The 19,569-nt window shown below is 39.1% G+C and overlaps 1 protein-coding gene across 8 annotated transcripts in view; it reads left to right on the top strand.

Annotated features, from left to right (window-relative positions):
- Window positions 1-1,079: 1,079 nt before the first annotated feature.
- The window catches only part of robo2 (roundabout guidance receptor 2), a 378,100-nt gene continuing 359,610 nt past the window's right edge, over window positions 1,080-19,569 (top strand). For 3 of the 8 annotated variants that reach the window (XM_023351213.1, XM_023351217.1, XM_023351214.1), the window contains exon 1: window positions 1,081-1,642. In XM_023351213.1, coding sequence (XP_023206981.1) covers window positions 1,519-1,642 — 124 coding nt within the window. In that variant the 5' untranslated portion in view covers window positions 1,081-1,518. Of the gene's footprint in view, window positions 1,643-19,569 lie in introns of all 8 variants that reach the window. The other 5 variants (XM_023351216.1, XM_023351211.1, XM_023351220.1 and 2 more) reach the window with 3 other exon arrangements.

Here is a 19,569-nt window from a genome sequence, read left to right as displayed (position 1 = left end):
TATGTCTCTATATTTTTATATATAATAAAAATATATAGACAGGGGCCCCTGGAATTGTCCTAACATTTCCCCCCTATACAGAACCCCTGCTAACTATTCATAACTTCATCACTTTTTAAGAGAAACTCACTTTAAATATCTTGCGCTACTTCTTTAATGATGTTTAGCTCATTGACCTTGTCCTCACAAATTTAAAGGTTCATATTTTCTCTGAGTTGTTGCTAAGGTCTCAGTTGAGGAAGAAGCAGCTATTCAGTTTGCTGTTTGAGTTCTCCTTTTCGTCCAAGATCTTTTCTCTTCTGTTCTTGTTGTGATCTTGAGTAAAAAACGGTCACATTGCATATTTCCTCATGTCACTTTCCGATGGCGCCACTGTGTTGAAAGGAGGGGAGGCAAGGCAACAAGATATGGTGGAAATAGCTTTATTGGTGCTGCAAGTCACCAGTACACCGACACCCATTTCTGACTGCGAAGCACAGCAGCCGGCTTTATCCCTGGGCCACTTCCAGGGTGAAGGGGTGACAAACAACAATAAATAATTTACAAACCCAACACAAATTAATGGTACAAATAAATATTTACATGCATGCAAATTAGAAACAAACTAATCCTAAAGTCAATCAAGAAATGAAATCAAACTTAATATAACTTTCAGAGCATTACCCTTCTTAGTTCACATGGTATGCCTTTCTAAGAAGACACACCAGAAAGGTAAAACCCAATTAACCCAACACAAACAAACTGAAATAAAGACATGAAACTAAAAGTACTTGTTCTGTAAATAAATATCAATACTCAATTGGGATGGAGTCCCTGGTCTCCATCACACCTCATAATGAGGATTATCTCTACAAACATCCAGCTTGTTCTTTAGTTTCCAAGTACTCATTGTACTTACTTGCCTGTGTGCTAATCTGTGCTCCGATAGCCACACACACCTATAGAAATCTCTTCCTGGAGTGCAGCATGTGGATTTGCTCCCACATCATGTCTATTCCACATTGTGCAGCCGTAAGCAAAAAAAAAAAAAAAAAGCAACCTAAAGCGCAGAGGAATAGTTTCCCAGTAAAATCCAGAGTGAGGAGGGCAGGATGTAATTCAGCTTCAGCAGCATCAGCATCAGTCGTGGTGGCAGCAGTGAGTGTGAGAGAGACGGAGGAAAGGGAGTGTGAGTGTGTGTGAGCGAGCCTGTGTGGGAGCGAGTTCCTATGCACTGTACCGAGCGAAGCGGAGGCTCTGCTGTCGCGCGGCAAGCTGTGTGTTCCCGTCTGATTCCCGCGCGCTCCGGTCAGAAAGGAGCCAGGGTGGAGATGCGGCTTCACTCAGACCTCCACCTTCACTGAGAGACCCAGCCGGGACATCGCAAGGCGGCAGCATGGTCGGGATGGAAACCCACTGCTGACACCAGTGTGACTGATGATGACAGCCCACGCGTGGACTACCATGCGCCACAGCCGCACTGCTCTGGGAGGAAACATAGCCATGTGAAAGTGACTTGGCTGCCAGCAACTCTTGGACATGTATTCCAGGGCAAAGTCTGGATTTCTTTTTGTGTTCAAACTTGTGCTTTTTCTCTTGGTGCTGTCTGGATGCCCTGAACTGTCCTGCCAAGCGAGGACGAAAGGCAGATGGAATAAGGGGGGTAAGTGATGATGGACAACTCAGATTTTTCTTTTCTTTTAGTTTTTATCAGGTAAAATGATTCTATCTGGAAGCTATTGAAAATATTTCTATATCTGTGGCCAGTTCTGTTTGGTAACTGCTCCGGCGCTGATCTGCACTCATCAAAAACGGACCTTGGCTTTGAAACACTCAGGTTTATGCAACCAGGAGATGTATCAAAATATCTGGACTTTTTACATTCGGAGCTGCGCTTTTATGACTTACTTTGATGGTTGAGTTGTGTTCAAAGTAAGTTTACAGAAAGAAGTGATTAGTGGCCAAATCACTGACAGGTCAACTTTCAGATTAAGTGACTGAATCTGCCAAGTTTTCATCTTGTTTTAGTGCGGTTGCTAAATTCTTTATGCTTCAAGGAATCTGTAGCGATTTGCTGAAACATCTAGTTTCTGCGTGGGAGTCTTTTATTTTTCTAGTAAGATCTCATTTATCTGTTCTCCCTGGACTGCTTGGTCTGCTGAAAATGCCACCAGTGTCTGAGAACTGAGATTTTTTAGATTTTTTAGGGGTGTTTAAAGACTCAAAGGTGTAAATAATTCATCTCAACCCCTCCGTGGGAGCGGTCCTCACGCCTTTCTCGTAGCATTTAATCCCCTTTGTCGGATTAAAAGAACCTCTAATCTTCGTGCTCGCGTTCATCGAGAAGGCTGAGAGATGCTCTCTGCACCCTATTGGCATTGTTAGTCCTCAAGGCTAAGACTCAGTGGGATGTGAGGGTCTTCAAAGAGCCAGTGCCACTATTGTGATCTATTTAATGATTACTTGCCACTTGTGCTTTCATTCTGCCTCACCCTACTTCTGATTTGCATTTCTTCAAATGCAACTCCTACAGGGTTTGTCACAAGCGTGCATCATCTGCACATGAAAGTTTTGATGAGGGTCAGCATTGCATCTTAACCTCAGCTGAAACACCAAAACGAACAAAGAAATCCAGAAGTTTTACTTTTGTGTCTCTTTTGCAAAAATGGTCTGCATTCTTGGTGCAAATTTTGAATTTCTGATTTGATAAGAGCCATTTAAATGCCAATGCTTTTGGTACAAATATGACTTTGCAATCCAAGCCAAGGGTAAAAGCAGATTCATTATAAAATTCTATCAAAAGCTTTCAGTGACCTCTAGTGAAACGGAGTGCAGTGACCTTGCTCCAAGTAATTAAGCCATGAACCCTTTCCGTATTGGACCAAATATTCTGACATGTTCAGAATTATCTTTACTTAGACTTCTGTGACACAAACGGATAATATTTTCTGTATTAACATATGTTTGTAGAATATTTCACTATGGTGTTAGCAAGCGTTTGGTGTCATTTCAGGTTATATAAAATATGTTATTTAGAATAACATTTCACTTAAAAATGTCTTTAACCAGTGAGGAGCTGACTAGTGAACAACATCCATTTAGTGTCACATTTATTATGATTTTCACAATTTGTAATATGCCACTCCACAGGTGCATTTTAATACTTTTAATTAATCAAATTATCCATTGAGACAAGATTGCACAAGAAATAAGTGCATATGTTTGCCTTTAAATCGTCTGGATGTAGAACTGCTAGATACCTACTACATAAAAATCTGAACTGTACTATTTAATAAGAGATTGCCATGTACAAAAAAATATTTAATGTCAGAAATGTGGCCAAGCGTTACTGTAATCACCAATTCAAAGTCTTCTAAACATCAAACATTCCCACTGGGGATGTGTAATGTTGAGGAACAAATTTGGATTAGATTCTCCACAAAATCTCAAGCAAACAATCAAACAGCTTTCAGTTGCTTAATGATTGAACCCCAGGGTTGTCCCAAACAGATACTGATCCAAGTCATTCAGAAATAACCATGAGCTGAAGAGTGTCTATCGCTTAGACAGTGAATGAAATCAGAGACCTACATGTTCTTGAATACTTTGAAGATTTATAGTGTGATGAATATCCTTAGAAACTTTTTCAGCTACTTTTAATAACTGAGCATACAGTACTATGCTGTTAAATTAACTTGATTTAGGAAGCTAGGCAGATTTATCATTTGTTTGCAAACGTATATCTGACTCGAAAAATAAAAACTCTTTATAAGAAGAAAAACGTATTGATAAAATCACGTTAAAACACAATACATTAGGTAGGTTATCATGTTTTCTCACTGTTTTAATATGACTTGATCACATTAGAAAAATGTTACAATAAGGTTTCAGTTAATCATGTGTGGATGAAATGTACCGGAAAAGGTTTTCTTCCTGCTGCTGAAAGGTTTTGCTTCTATTGAATGTCAACTTACTAAAAAGTGTTAATTTCTCCGACACCAGACACCTCAGAGCAGGTTGCATGACTCAGACAGGCAGCTGGAACAGTGTTGCTCTCTGTGAATATCACTGTAAAGTAGCAAACATGGTGAGGATAGCTCTACCTGTGACCCACCTTTTGTCCTATCTTTCTGTGGTGTCCTTCAAGAAATCCAACTCCGACAGATTTTGAAAATCTGAGAAATGAAATATGATTAGCTTAAAGTATAAGGATTCAAAATTCAGCATGGACAGTTTGTTTCATATATTGTGGAACAATATGTCATGCGGAACATGACATATATTCATTTAAATGAATGTGAACCCGTTGAGTTACTCATTTATCTTTTCCTTTAATGATTTAACACGTTCTCAATGCGTCATATTTAGAAGGAAAGTCCCTTAACTACTTTATCATGTTGTCCGGGAACGTCCACTGTCGAGCAAATTCCTGTTTATTCATGTTCACTTTCCAGCAGAGACTGGGAATTCACAAGCAGCCAGATAACACACACAGCAGAGATGGAAGTGAGCCTAGCAGTGGGGGAAGAAATTCAATTGGATGCATTTCGATTGCACCTAACTACAATAAATGGTAATGTGAAGGCAGTACCAGGTGGAGAGAAGCCTCGCTGTGTTAACACGAAGCCATGAAGACAAATGATTCGCAGAACGACCCAGAATTCCAGAAGAGAGGACCGCTTTTGTAATGTTCTCAAAAACTGATTTACTAAACAGGGTCCTGCTGAGGCAGTCGGCTAAAGAGTAATTGTAAAAAGAAGGGAGCAACACCCATTACAGATAAAACACTTACACTCCTCTGTCGCCGAACGCTTAGTGAATCGAACTGTTCAGGATGGAAATCGGTATGGTATCAAATTTTTAGACTAGGGGAGAATTAATATCATCGCTTCCCACTCACACGGGATTATTGTGCAGGCTACTACAGCTCAAATTGCTTCCTCTACCACTATGTATGCTTGTACTCCATAAAAGTATAATTACTGGTCAGAGCTGCCCAGAGCATTAAAAACAGAAAACAAGCATCTGAAAATGTCCCTCAACAGCAGCAGCTTCACAGCACTGCACTGAGGTACAGGATCCTTTCAGAGTGAATTTATAAGCATTCATCATTTGTCAGCGTTTTCAAAGTCCAAGCTATCTCTTTTTAAACTTGGCTTGTCATAAATAATTTCATAGAACGTATAGTGCCTCATCAACTTCATCTCCTTTTAAGCTTAACTTCAAATGATGCCGCATTCGCTGTATTATTCAATAGTGAATTATCGTTTTTTCTTTTTACATGAACATTTTGTATTATTCTATCATTTTTATCTCATTTATAATATGCAGTTCTTTGCTTGAGTTTATATCTCTAAAGAAAACCAGCAGACTCACAGAGAGGTCCAGGAGTTGGAATGTCTAGAATGAAGACATTCTGACACCAGTGACACTGGTGTAATAACCATCTGACAGACAGTTCCACTGCTTAGTGTTTGCATGTGAGGTATGGTGCTATAGAACCTGAGCCAGATGGGTCATTACCATCTTTCCATGGGTGAACTGCATATGAACGAAATGTGAGTATCTGAGAATAAATCTGTTTTTATAACAGTTTACTTTGGGCTACTTTGCTCTTGGTGTGTCGTTTGAGGTGTTCTGATCAAAACAGAGAATGATCTCTTCACTGGAGGAGGTTCAGTGACCAACCAACTGCATAGACTGAAGGAAATGACGTTTTGTATCTTACTATGCTCTTGAAATTAGTGACCACCCTAATTTGCAGCAAATTTGGAATATTCAGTGTGGAGGCTGAACCTGGAGTTGCGCTTTTGAAAGTCTGCAGCGAGCCCAGCAGGCGGTGTGGCACATCTTGACGCAGTATCCTGCGAAAATGAGTTTGAGTGAGAGGTGGCGCGCAAGATCCACGCTGAGCTACAAACTTCAGAGATGCAAGCAAAAAAATCTCACTAACTGCTGTTAAACGGAGTCATGCAGTCAGTGTTTTTATTTAACTGATCACTGATGTTATCACAGAGTCTGAGGACTTGAGCCATTTCTGAAACCTATGCTAGCATTTTCTTGTTCTCCTCGTCATCCTCAGTAACACAAAACATGTCACTGCTTCTTTTAAATAGCATTATAAATATATTTTGCATTTGAACTACAGCCTGAAGAACTAACAACCTCCCACAGCCACATAGCAGGCAGCCTACATCAGCCTGTTTGGAGGTGGTTCACCAAGTGGGAATCCTCTCTACTGGGAGTACAACGTATACTGATCTTTATTTTTATCATTTTTTCCACAGCATGTTTTATTCATTTGTCTCAGAAGCAAGAAGATCTGATGCATGTAGCAGTTGTGCTTCCGCAAATGTTAATAAATTAGCCTGGTTTGATTGGTGCCACTCAGGTTTCGAGTGTCATTTTGTTGTTTCTTTGGCTTGCATGGTGTTTTTTTTAGTTTTTTTTTAATGAAGTCACACAGGTTCTTGCATGTCACACATTGTGGATAAACTAAAGCTACTTCTAACCAGGTTTCGAACGCAGCTTAAAATACTAAAGGTTACAGTGTCATTGGTGGCGGGTCGGCCATCGGTTGGTTTCCCAAACAGCCGGTCTGTTCCAGGCTGAACCAGTCGGTGGTCGGAATGTGTGTTTGTTTGGGTTTTTTAGTTACCGTATAAAGCGCTGCAGCCTGCGCAGTGCAGTGTATGCAGTGAAATGTCAGAGTGGGTCAGCCTGAGAGTTTGCAATGCTACTAAGGAGAGAGATAAGCGTCCCGTCCAAATCTGGAAAACAAAAAAAAGCAATTAAGAGGAGCCAACATCCCAAACAGAAAGGAGAAAGAGATGAGTGAGTGATGAGTTAAAAAAACTGAAAAATAAAATAAAGTAAAAATAAAGTTAGTGCAGAATTGGCTGTATTTCTGGTCAGGGATATGCTGACGGACCGAAAAAAATGTCCACTTTTTATTACTGCAAAAGAAAGCATTTTTCTTTGGCAATAAAAATAGTTATATCTGAATGCAGACTGTATATCTTCTGTATTTTTCATTAAATTATATTTAGTGGCAAAAATTTTTATAGCGAGTAAGTCACTTCCTGTTGGCGCTTTTCTTCATATTTGTGTTCCGACACTCAATTCTTTGTAAAAGTACTAAAAAGTTTACAATTGCTGCTGTTAAGTAGCAGACAGGAGGAGTTTTAAAACAGGGACAGGATAAAGCCAGTAGGAGAGAGAAGTGACAGAAAACATGTCAGGATCAGAGTGCAGGACAGGTTGGCATCATGTCTTTCATTAGGGCTAAATTGGCCTCTAGACATCAGAGGATTGTGGTCCAAGCCTTGACTTTTTGACATCTAAAAGCAGTCTATCAATGATCTATTTTCTTTCAGACATATTCTTTCTCCTGACAGATTGGTAAATGAATTTTATCCAAAGTGAGTCTTCTGCACGCTCACTCACCTGATAGATTTTATTCATGCCCACAAACGAGTACATGGTATAAAATAAGTAAAATCTCCCTATTTGATCACAAATATGAAGACTATCTTGATAAAACTAATTTGCCAAATGTATCACAAAAAATCTGGCAAATTTCAATTTCGCCTAAAGTGTATGTTTGGGAGAAAATTTATAATTTTTTTTAATGTTTTCAGGAGTCAAAAAGCCTAGGCTTTGAGTAATTTGCCCTGTTCTTAAGAGCAGGATAAGCTGTAATTTCTTTTTTCTATTTAAAATGTTATCTTTAAATAGTAGTTTTAATTGTTACTAAGAAATTCTTTTCTTTTTTTTTTTACCAAGTTCTTTTGTTTTAAAATTATGGGCTGGATTTTAACCCCAGCCAGCCTCAGGTTGTAAGGCTAAATATATAACTGGCTTAATATTACATTAGCATGAAGAATGTAAGTTCATAACGCGCAACGTGCAATATATTTGCCAACAATTATTGCACTCCAAACATAATGCATTATGAATATTGCACACACTGATCCCGGGTTGATGATATATTTGCCATATAGAGTCGAGCCCTAATAAATAAATGGTAACTGTAAACTATGTTTAGGTGTACCATTACGAGGTTATTAGTTGCCCATATTTTATCACCCCTCATAATTTTTTTAGGTGGTTTTGCAGACTTGCTCTAGGATTTCTCAAACATGCATGAAAGAATCGAGGCAACTCTCCAGGTATGTTTTTGATGAGGAAATAACATAACATGACGTAAAGCTCAAAAATGTCGATTTTGCATAATGCCGCTACTTTAAGTACACGGCTTTCGTGCAGTTCCTCCGTTCATTCAGTGATCCTTGCTGGAAGTCAACAACAGCTGTGGGGATAGAAAAACACAAACTGGGGGGAAATTTCAGTTGGAGCCAGACAGAACAATTAAACTTCTGTCATTACTTTTGCAATTAATGTGAGTCGACTTGCGTCTTGGGGCAGGAAACACAGTTGGGGCTGTCACAGAGCATGAGGAACATCAGTCACCATTTGTTCCTGTGACACTTTGCGGAGTTGTTGACATTTAGTGACTCAGTTTGATTTCGCTGTTGAGAACATTGTCTCTAGAACCCCATGTTGTTTAAATGTAGGCCAAGAATTTTTAATTCACTTAATTTTTTTTTTTTTTTTACATTTTCTGATCAAAGTGTTTACATGACACAGAGGAAGTACATTTGTAATGACTGAGGTCTCCTTCTCATAATCACTCAATCAGTACAACAGGGGACAGAAAGGCAGAAACACGCCCATGTTTCCATGTTCCATTAATTAGATCATTAGGCCCTGTGCCACTGCGAGTTGAGAAGAGTAATTTCCTCAGATGTGTTCGACTTATTGGTGTCTAAACTAAATAAATAAATACAGTTAGCACGAGCTGAAATATGTGGGCGAGATTACAAGTACAGATATTGCAGGACTGAGTCAATGGTAGGTAATCGTTACAATACTTAGAGCGTTTGTTTTCAAATCAGATGACTTGAAATAAAATAAAATAATATTAGATCCTAATTTAGCAAAACATGATCACTGTTCCAGGACAAACAGTAAAGATACTGATTCACGTAGTGATGGCAACTTTGTATAATTTCAAGCTTTTGCTGTAAAATTTTTGTCCACATTTTTAATTGTCATTAATACTAATGACTGACTGCAAATGCACCTTTCACTTTTCAGATTTTTATTTGTAAAGAAATATAAAAACATTTTCATTTTACTTAAGTTAAGCACAGTTCATTTTGGCACATAATATTAACTACACCAAATTTTCTAGTTTTTACAAAATTTGTAAAAGCTCAAATGGAATATATTTTTCAAGGCACCTTATGGTTTGTTTTTCTCTGTTCAAAGCAAACGTTGGTACGTTGCTGTAACAAACCTCTACTGCAGTGGTCGCCAACCTTTTTATCACCGTGGACCGGTCAAGACTTGGCTATTTTACTGCGGGGGGAGCGAGGGTGTGGATTGTCAGATAAGGCTTCTGCATGTTGGTGTGTAAGCTAAAGCCTAGTTCACATGGCACAATTTTAAATGTTTTGCCCTGGTTTCCCTAACTGGGAGCGAAAACGCAACCTGTCGTTGAATGTTGAATGTGACAGGTAGCCAATCAGAAAACACGGTGACGTAAGCACGGAGGGGAATCCCAAACAGCTGACATGGCGCAACTGAGAGTCCGATGGACATCGGAGATATGTGGAAACTATCATGTGCTTAATAAACATGGATGTTTATTCAGTTAAAAATGTTAACTACGAAAAAAATAACTCACCTCCAAATCATAGTGCAGCAAACAGAGCAGTTGCTCCCTCAGTCTTTTATCAAACGCCTTTTCTTTTTACGTCTTTTATCGCTTAAAATGAGCCACAAGCTATCACTACTGTTTGATTATTCTAAATTCATGTATGGTATGTTGGAGGTTTTACTGCAATTTCTTCTGGAATCAGAATGTTCGTGAGTGGAATCGATTCATGTGTGGTGTGTTGCTCCTGCTGGACACACGAACCGATCGAACCTGTTGGACTTTTATCGGCTCTGTGGTCACAGAAGTCTGGAAAATCGGCTGACAATCCTTAACTCATGCCATATGAACCAGACCTAAAACTCACAAGCTTCACTCCTCTCATCTTGACCACTGCCCTAACGCTGTCTGACTCTGGTCGCTATGGTAACGTTTACATATCCCTTCAAAATAAGATACAGATGTGCCACAAAAATGAACATTTTACTTTCGTGAAATTTTAACTCACGATAACGACTAAATGGAACCCTGAGCTTGTTTCTCTACAACGAGACGGTCCCATCTGGGAGTGATGAGAGACAATGAGACCCAATGTGTTGCTTATGCACAGGGTGCTTGGTCTCTACCTGGCGAAGCAGTTTGAAGCTTCATTGCCTCATTAACGAGTCACAGAGTGGGCTTGGAATGTCGAATCACCTGCCGGGATAAATCCATTCTCCTGTCTCTTCTCTCTGGGCCTTTTCTCCTTCGTAAATAAACTTTCCAAAGAATCTGATCTGTTTCTGACTCATTTTGCTGCATGTGGGTTCAATGTTGGCGCGCAAAACGTAACCGAGAGCATCCGGTTAAATGATTTTCAAAATAAAAAATCCTCCAGACTCAAATAATACATAAAACTGAAATATTTAATTATTTCTTGTGCGGCCCGGTACCAATTGGTCCACGGACTGGTACCGGTCCGCGGCCCGGAGGTTGGGGACCACTGCTCTACTGTATTAGGCACTATAGTCTCCAATGTCTTTTCTGCCTCTGATTTTGTTCTAATTGTATTTTTTAGCTGATCTCATTGCATTAATGCTGTAAGTTTCAAGTCTACACTGCGCAGAGCAAGACCGACTGGTTAGCTATCTGATTATGCCGTTTCTTTTTTCTTTCTACCCATGAGAGAAGGTTATATCTAGACTATCTGTATGTGGCTTTTGACACAATCACACTGATTTTTATTGACATGATCAGCGTTAACCAAGTTTCTTTAAATTGATGTAGTAACAAGTAGTTAAATATGTAAAGTACTTCCTAATTTATCATTATTTTAAAAGAAAAGGAAGTAAAAATCCATGATTAGTCTGGGGAAAGATTAGATATTTGGGGAAATTACACACTACGACAGTGATTAGGTTGTTGTGTTGAGTGCCATTGCTACTTGCTGCACTCTTCTCCCGAAAACCCCCCATCAAATCAACTCACTTTTCATTCCCATCACAGTTTAATTGCCACATCACCATCACATCAGCTTCTAATGAAGCTGATTTCTAATTGCAGAGGAAATGACACGTTGTAATAACAGTTTTTTTAAATGGGCGATTCCCAAACAGCAAATGTGACAACCTCCGCTTGATGGATAGAGATCTGATTGTTTTATGACTGCAAACTCATTCACTATTTTATTTTTTTGGCCTCAGCTGATGCACAGGACCTGCTGGCTCACATATGAAGATGGTCTGTGTGTAATAATGCATGCATGGCTGCTTGCCTTGTGTGGAGTATCTTTCCTTCTCGCTCATCTCTTTCATTTGCTCAGACAAGATGGTGGCTGTTTTAACGGCCATGATGGCGTTCAAGTTTTCTTTTTTTCTTTTCTATCTGGCAATAATTTAAAGTGAAACATTAGCAAATTAGTCTGTGAGAGATTATCTATGAAACTTCATTTACTCCGATTCACTCGTTTTGCAGAAAGTCGTTATTTCCATGGAAGTCGCAGTGTATAACAGACTCACATCAGCTTCTCTGCCCGAAGGAATTTCTGTTGTTGCCAGGAAGATGTTGCTGTCATGGTCAAACACAGGAAGCTTTCACGAAGCGTAGCAGTAGATGAAACTACACCTCGGCGAGCTCTTTCAACTTCTCTGTGACTCTCTACCTCGCTCTAGCTCACTTTCTCTCCATATACCTTCTTACCTCTCTTTGCTCTCTCCAATAAAACTTTAAAGAGATAAGAAGCTTTTTTTCTATTTCAGGGTCACCATTAGCCTGAATAATGCATTTACAAGGGAAGAGTAGTTTGGGTTCTGTGGAGGATAGAAGCACAGCCTTCAATTAAATTATACATCATTATCACAGCTGGCAAGTCTGGTGCGACGGTACCCTCTCCATCCTCCTCTAAATGTTCCATGTTTCTGTCTTGTCCAATATTGTGTGTCAAGCAACAGCCTCTTCCTGTGCCAGCATGGAGCTGGTGAGGAGATTCCACCGCCTGAGCTGGATCGAGGTGTGCATTAAATATCGGAACATTTCAACCGTGGGACATGTATTAATGAATTATATTGTGAATATTACATTCTCCAGATCTAAAATCAACACAGGACTCTACAGTAACATTCACATTTGAACGTGAATGTTACTGTATAAAGTGGATAAGATAAGTGGATCTTTTATTGATCCACTTTTATTGCAATAAGTGGATCTTTTACTGCAGTAACAAAATATTGCGTTGTATTTTTATTTATTTTTTTGACATCATGCAATTTTAAGAATATTTACTAAAGCTGCAGTAGGCAACATTTATAAATAATATAACTGTCAGTATATCATGATAATCATATTCTCCCTGTGGTCCTACTGCCATCTGCAGAAATACACCCCTCCCGATCAGAAACCACCAATCAGAGCGAGGAGGCGTGTCTTAGCGCTGTCGTTCATACTCCTGCGTTCTGCTCACACCACTCCCCTTTCTCTCTTGCACACTAGAACTAGTTCCACACGACGGCGGAGCCTGCTGTGAATGCTAAGGCTAGTTAGCTTGGCCACAGCAATATGACTGCAGATAAACAGTTTTCCTGTAAATCTAAGTTGTTTTCTTGTTATTAGCACATTAGCACAAACGAACAAGATTGACAGTGAAGTCTCTCCTCCTGGCTTTGATTGGTTGATTTTGACTGGGGCCTGTGTATTTCTACATTGTCATCACACTTTAAGCAGATAAATACATGTTTTCTTATCCCCAGTGACAAAAACCACTGACTCTAACACCAATAATCACATCTAAACAGTAAAATTAAATGATTGCACTTAAAATATGAACATTTCACCTGCTGTGTCCTAAACAGTCTCACTACTTCCTTCTGGTCCAGATGGCTTTGACTTGCACACCTGCTTTTGTGTTTTCAAATGTTGGGATTTGTGTAGAAGAAATATTCAGTTAACTTGACTACTGCTGTTAACACAAAGGTACCGAAGACATTGTAAGCTCACTTATGTGTTGTTATATGAAATGTTTAACCTCTAGCATATCTGCACAAATAACTGCTGGCTTTAAAGTATAACAGTATAAAAGATCATTTATAGCATTTTTGTTCAAATTGTTGTACTCAACATAAATACGGAAGTTTATTTCAGCAGTTGCACAGCGTTTATAATTACAACAAGGCCTTCTCCTGGCAGAATTTAGAGGCTGCAGGTTTGGCTTCATTTTTTGAGTTTCTCCTACCAGATGCTGCAAGAAGCTTTCGCTTTGTGTGAAGTATGTCAGGGCAGCATTTCTGTAGAGGAACAGCTTTTTACTGTCGGATTAAATTGTCCAACAAAGCTGTCCCCTCTTCCTAAACCAGGATGTGTGTTTAGACGCAGACCCCCTCTGCTGCCTTCACATGTCACAAAAGGTTCAAGTTATCACTTACTACTTATTCTCTTTATACTTAGTTTATTTTAAATATGGACAGAAATATCAGCTGGTGACAAGAAGCAGAGGATTTTTAACTCGATCGGCTCTTAAGTTCAGCAGAAAATGTTCTTGCTTTTTATCCAATACTTTTGTTTTGTTGCTCTAGTTGCTTTTTTCTTGTTGAAGTTGTTACTGCAGGAGGAAGATGTAAGGTTGGCTATTTTCAACATGCTGAGTTGTGTAAAAATTCAATTTAGGAGACGCTCAGAGATATGAGAATCTATTTAAAAGGAAAGAAAAGAGTATGCAATATCTCAAGACATGTCTGCTGTTCATTCAAGCAGCGAGAAAAAGGGTAAAACTTCCAGCAGAGAGTAGGAAGGCTGACCTTGTTGTGTTAATCATGCTAATTATTCATGTAAGATGCTGAAGAAAGTTGAAAACGTTAACTATGTAATTCTTTCTTTCTGTTTTAAAATGTTAAAATCCTGCTTTACAGTGCCCAATGTGATGTCATTATGTTTTTCATATAAAATTGGCAAAAAAAAGTCAGTTTAAATGGTATGCAGTCCTACATTGCTGTTTTTTTAGGAGGAATTGCAGTTATTGAAAATTGTCTGCAAAACTCTGATCAATGCAGTTCTTCAGCACAACAATGTCCCTCCTTTATGCCGTTTAAAACCCTTCTTTGGAGCATTGGGTTTAGAAGTAGCTCATATGATGAGCTCAGCAGGCTCTCAGTTCCACCAGGTGTTTGCTACTTGCTGCTGCCGCTAGTCTGGAGGAACTGAGTGGGAAAGGCTCTGTGCTCTGTGAGGCCAGAGCTTGGCTGGTTACTGCAGCTCTGTGGTGGAGCTTTGTGAAAATAGGCGGAGCTCAGTTGGAGCAAGTGTTTAGGCTCCCCTGAATGGTTGCCATAGACGATTCAAGGCTTTCTCAGACATGCGTGAAGCAATCAAAGCAATGCTCCAGGTATGTTTTTGATGAGGAAATAACATTATAACATGACATAACGCTTAAAAAACAACATTTTACGAAATATCCCCACTTTAAGGAAATTGACTTAAACGTTTTTTTCTAAATTGGCAGATTGATGAGTATTTTTTTCAGTTGGCCTTAAAAATTGTAATTGTGTTGAGAGTAAATGTGAGTTCAGTCCAGTGCTTTGGTTTGTCCACCAATTCCACCAGAGGTCATTCGTAAAGATCATATGTTGTCCTATTATATATCAAACAACTCGAGGAATCTGTTACGGGACTAAACTCTGTGTACACTTTAGATCATTTTAGAAACTGTCATGTGTATAATATGCTTTTCCTAATTATTCCTTTTAATTTTACATTAAGAGTAAATGACATTATGCTTAAACTGATGGGGAATGGAAGTGTGTAGTTACAATAATAATCACCACTGGAAGATTTGTACATGTATATATTCCTACATTAGGATAAAGATTTTATTTATATTGTAAATAGCAGATTGCCATTACAATTACGAGCTTTACTTTAAATCCGGCTGCTTCCGGCTCTTTAAAGTGTTAAAGAAGATGTTAAAAATCATAATTGTCAGACTAAATCTGCTATCCTTCTTGAACAAGAGCTCAAAGCTGCAGTTAAGATGGGGCGTTCCCCAGTGTGTTATTACTTGCCCTATATTAGTGCTTCATTATTAACGTTATCCTGGGCCCACTAGTTAATTAACCCCAAAGACCTTAATTTACCGTTGAATAATGCATAACAATGGATTAACTTCCTGTTCCTCGTTATTAAGATCGATTGATTAAAATCACAGCTGCCTTATCGGTCAAGTGTGAATATGACAGTATTATCAGTGACTTACCATTATTGAGGTACCCCTCAAAGTGAACTTCAGGTTACAGCGTCCCATTTCCAGTCGTGCTGACAGAGCAGATGCATGAAGTCGTTTTTGAAACTTACCAAAGTCAGTGAGGTGTGTAATGCACAGTTCCAGACTTGTTCAAATAATTTGATGCTCTGATAAACTTTCTCACGGCAAGTTTTTCTTAAGATATAAATTAGAATGAAAGGATTTTTCCAAATCAGACCAAGCTAAGTGAGAATCATTTAAAACCAATCTACTATAATTCCTGTCCTGGTGTCAAGTGTGATTTATACTGCTGTACAAAAGCAAACTGTAAATACTATCCTCTTTTACTTTGATACCATTAAATACAAAAGTGTCCCCAACTGACTTCAGAGGAGATTGTAGGAGGCAGCAAAAAACTTGTCACAAATAAGTTTTGTGACAAAGTTTTGTCACAAAGGGTGCATTCACACTATTATTGTGTAGTTCACTTTTATTGAACTCCAGTTTATTTGACTAGAAAGTCTGATTCAAAAAAAGTTAACACTGGTCCACCTAAATCCTGGGTCTCGGTTCCAATGCACATGTGAATGCCAAGTAGACTGGAGACCGCTCCAAACATGGGAAGTGGACATTTGCACATGGCATTCTGGGTAAATACAACCAAATGCGCGAGTCTTGTGCTAGCACAAGACAAAAAAAGAAATCCTCCAACTGCTAAAATCTGACTCCACTCCAGTTTTGTTTACATTTTGTGAAGAAGGAAGCTGTGCTCTGTGGGTTTGTCGTTTTCTTCAGTGGTTCTCAGTTCAGCGCCACCACAGGCGACGGGAGGAACAGGTTTTCCAACAGCGCAGTGTGGAAGAGAACAACAACAGCTGAAAATTTAACATCTGTTGCGATTTGTCCCCAATTGAATCAGGTATGAAATCACCCTAAGGCAGATTTTGACAAATTCAGCAGATGTGTGAACATTAGAAACATAAAAGACCTGCTTTTTAAATTGCAGACCAAAGTGGTTCTACAAAGTGTATACAAGTGGACCTGATACAAATCCAAGCCACACTTTCCAGATTTCTATTTGACAGGCAGTGCTACTTAAGGGTTGCCATTATACGGCTACGGTCGGTGTGGTATTATCCACATGTGCACTTTTCTGTTGTTGGGTTAGTGTTTGCTGTCCAATTTATCATTTTCCATTTACCAGGCATAAAAAATCTATCTCAATATGTAATGCTTCTGCCTTTCAAATGCAGTTCTACAATTATGAAAAAGCAGCCCCTGATGTCTCCCCGCAGATCCTCTGCTGAGGTTTCTGAGCACGATTTCCTGCCGAGACCAAAACAAGTCTAATGCTGACCCAAAGACAACGGGCGTAAGGCGCCGTAACCGGCAGGAAATTGTTTTACCTGTCACTTTCATTTTTGCTTGAGCTGATAATATGTATGAAATAAGAAAAATCTGTCTTTGCGCGAGCTCCAATCTGTGTTTTCATTTGTGTCATAAATGCTCCCAGAGAGGGTCTGCCACCTTTAAGTTTTCGCTGAAATGGGCGGTCATGATGCGGCGGTGGAGAGGTGTGAATAAAAGGTCATGTGTGCTTTGAAAGATGAGACGAAGGGTGTGCACACAGAGACTGGATTAAGAGTTTAATGACTGGTAAATTGTGGTGTTACGTCCAAGGTGACCCCTGTGGAGAGGTGATCATGGCCAAAGCTAGATGAAGAGGGGAAGGTAATCCTTTTTTTCCTCATTTTCAGATAGCTGTCACCAGTGCAAGGCTTTGTCATCAAAGCCCACGGCATGTAATTACACTTTTATTGGCTTTAGAGAGACTGCATCACTCATTTAAAGAATAATCTTACTTAGAGTACCACTGTCAGTATAGGTAGATAACACCTGCATGAGAGCCTCATGTTCTGACTTTCTGCAGTTTAATAGGCTTTGTGCTATTGATTCGATCCATTGTCAATAGAGCGCATGAATGCTGTCAAAAGGTAACTTTTCCTCTCCTCAGTAAGATGTTTTGGGAGCCAGAGAAGCAGTTTCTGTAAAGAGCGTGACAGCAGCAGCAGCATGCAAGTGTCTGGGTCTACTGCCAACCAGCCTTGACACCATTAGCTGTGGTGACACATTAAGGTTCAGTTTGCCTTGTAATTTGTTTTGTCTGTCAATTTGATGGATGTCTTGTTTGCCGGCACTTCCTCACACATTGGAAAATGGTGGCTCGAGGACATTGTTAAACGAACTTCAAAAAGAGAGGCAGGAGGCATTTGTTTTCTTCAAACAGGTTTTTTGTGTTAATGGCTGTGTGTAACATCGTCCTCGCTCCTAACCAAGCCAGACGTTAGATAATTAAAGGTGAAAAGCTCATTTGAGGATGAAGGAAGTGGAGTTTCAGAGGCATGAGTGTGCTAGAAATGGAGTACATTATTTTCTTCCTTTGACCACTATGAAACTAAAATGTAGTCCTGTATTTTGTTGCAGCTTATGTTTGTTAAGTTGTCTTTAATTTGAAAGTAATGCTGCTTTCTTTGTTCACACTATTGACTGAAAATCATGGTAGTAACTATTTCTAGTCACCTTTTTCACATATTTGTCACATTGAAACCTGAACCTCAAGGTATTTTATTTTATTGGTGGGATTCAATTAAAACATTGAATTAATTGCAGGATCTCTAATTAATTAAAACCTATATCAACAAAATGGGCAACATGTTCAATTAAATATTTTTTTCTACAATAGTGAATAGACATTTTTACCTGGTATTTAGGTTTTTCAACAATCAGATTAATGCAAAGTGATTTTATACTCATTCAGCTTTCAAGTTATAAAGGAATCCCTGATCATTCATGGATCTTCTGTAGAAATACTGACTGTGTACGCTGACATTAGCTTTGGGGATGTCTGTGCTGCTGCTGCTACATGTTTAGCATTGAGATGCTAGTTCAGGCTTAAATAGCTTCACTGATAGGCTAACACCTTTTAGCACAGCTTGAACACAACAATTGTCTTTTTCAGATCATTTTGTTGAAGTAAAGATTAACCCTTTGTGGGTCAAGAGAAGCAGTAGTCATCCATCGCTGTTTGTGGATGTAGCTTGTGTGTTAGATTTATGGGCGTATGAGAAACGTGTGAAAAACAAAGGTTCCTGATGGAACCGTTACATGTAAAAGCTGTACAGATTGCAATTAAAAGATGTTAAAATCTATGTCTAAAATCTATGTTGCATCCTAATTTATTCATATGATAGACCAATATAAAGCGGTCATTAATGTAAATTAATGAAGAATTGTAAGGATGCAAATTTGACCGCCAGTGTGGCATACATTTGTATTTAACGCCTTTTTCATCCGATACCCCAAAACAAAAAGTCTCGTGCTTGTAAATTTAAATTTATTATAAAACATTTGAGGATCTAATAGATCCTTACATGTTTGTTTGACAGCATTAGAAAGAAAGACAGCAGAAAGGTCAGATATGAAGTTTTAGAGTCCAAAACAAGTACAAATTATAAAACAATAATCAGTCTCTTAAGACTTCAGATTGTGTTGGATGTTCAGATATCTATCCAGTCTGACTGAGCTTGAGTTATTTTGCAATAAATGGACAAAACTAGCAGGAACGTACTTCAGAAAATGTTGCCACTATGATTGCAGTCCCCAGGAATGCAGCTGCCATTTTTCAGATTGTTGTAAAGTTGCAATCAACTTTCCTTTTCCTTCTACTTCACATCTACTTTGTGTTCATAACCCCCCAAAAATTTTACCTTGAAGTTGTGGCATGAAAATATCTAAAAGTTAAATGATCTTAATACTTTTTGCAAAGCGGTGTATGTTCAGAAAGGACCTACAACGATGTGACAAAAGACTGGCTGCAGCAGCTTCTGGCCAGCTGACGGGTCGGGGAAGTGGCTGTACAGAACTATTGGACGTTTAAGTGCACCAGCACTCATCCCCAGCTGTAGCGTGGCAAAGCCATCAGAGCTTCTACCGGGCCCACTCAGATGTGGAAACATTTCTGTTACACCTCCAGCTCAGCCTAATGAGGCAGCTCGCCATTACCTACAATGTCTGTAATGTCACCACCGAGGCGGTGAATGAACAGAAGTACCATCTGTACTTTATTTGGTGCTCAAGCTTGAGCTTTTCTTAGCACAGTAAC

This window comes from Xiphophorus maculatus, chromosome 18 (assembly GCF_002775205.1).
Source record: "Xiphophorus maculatus strain JP 163 A chromosome 18, X_maculatus-5.0-male, whole genome shotgun sequence".
NCBI lineage: Eukaryota > Metazoa > Chordata > Actinopteri > Cyprinodontiformes > Poeciliidae > Xiphophorus > Xiphophorus maculatus.
The sequence above is the reverse complement of the archived record's forward strand: the minus strand, read 5'-3'. Positions and strand labels throughout refer to the sequence as shown.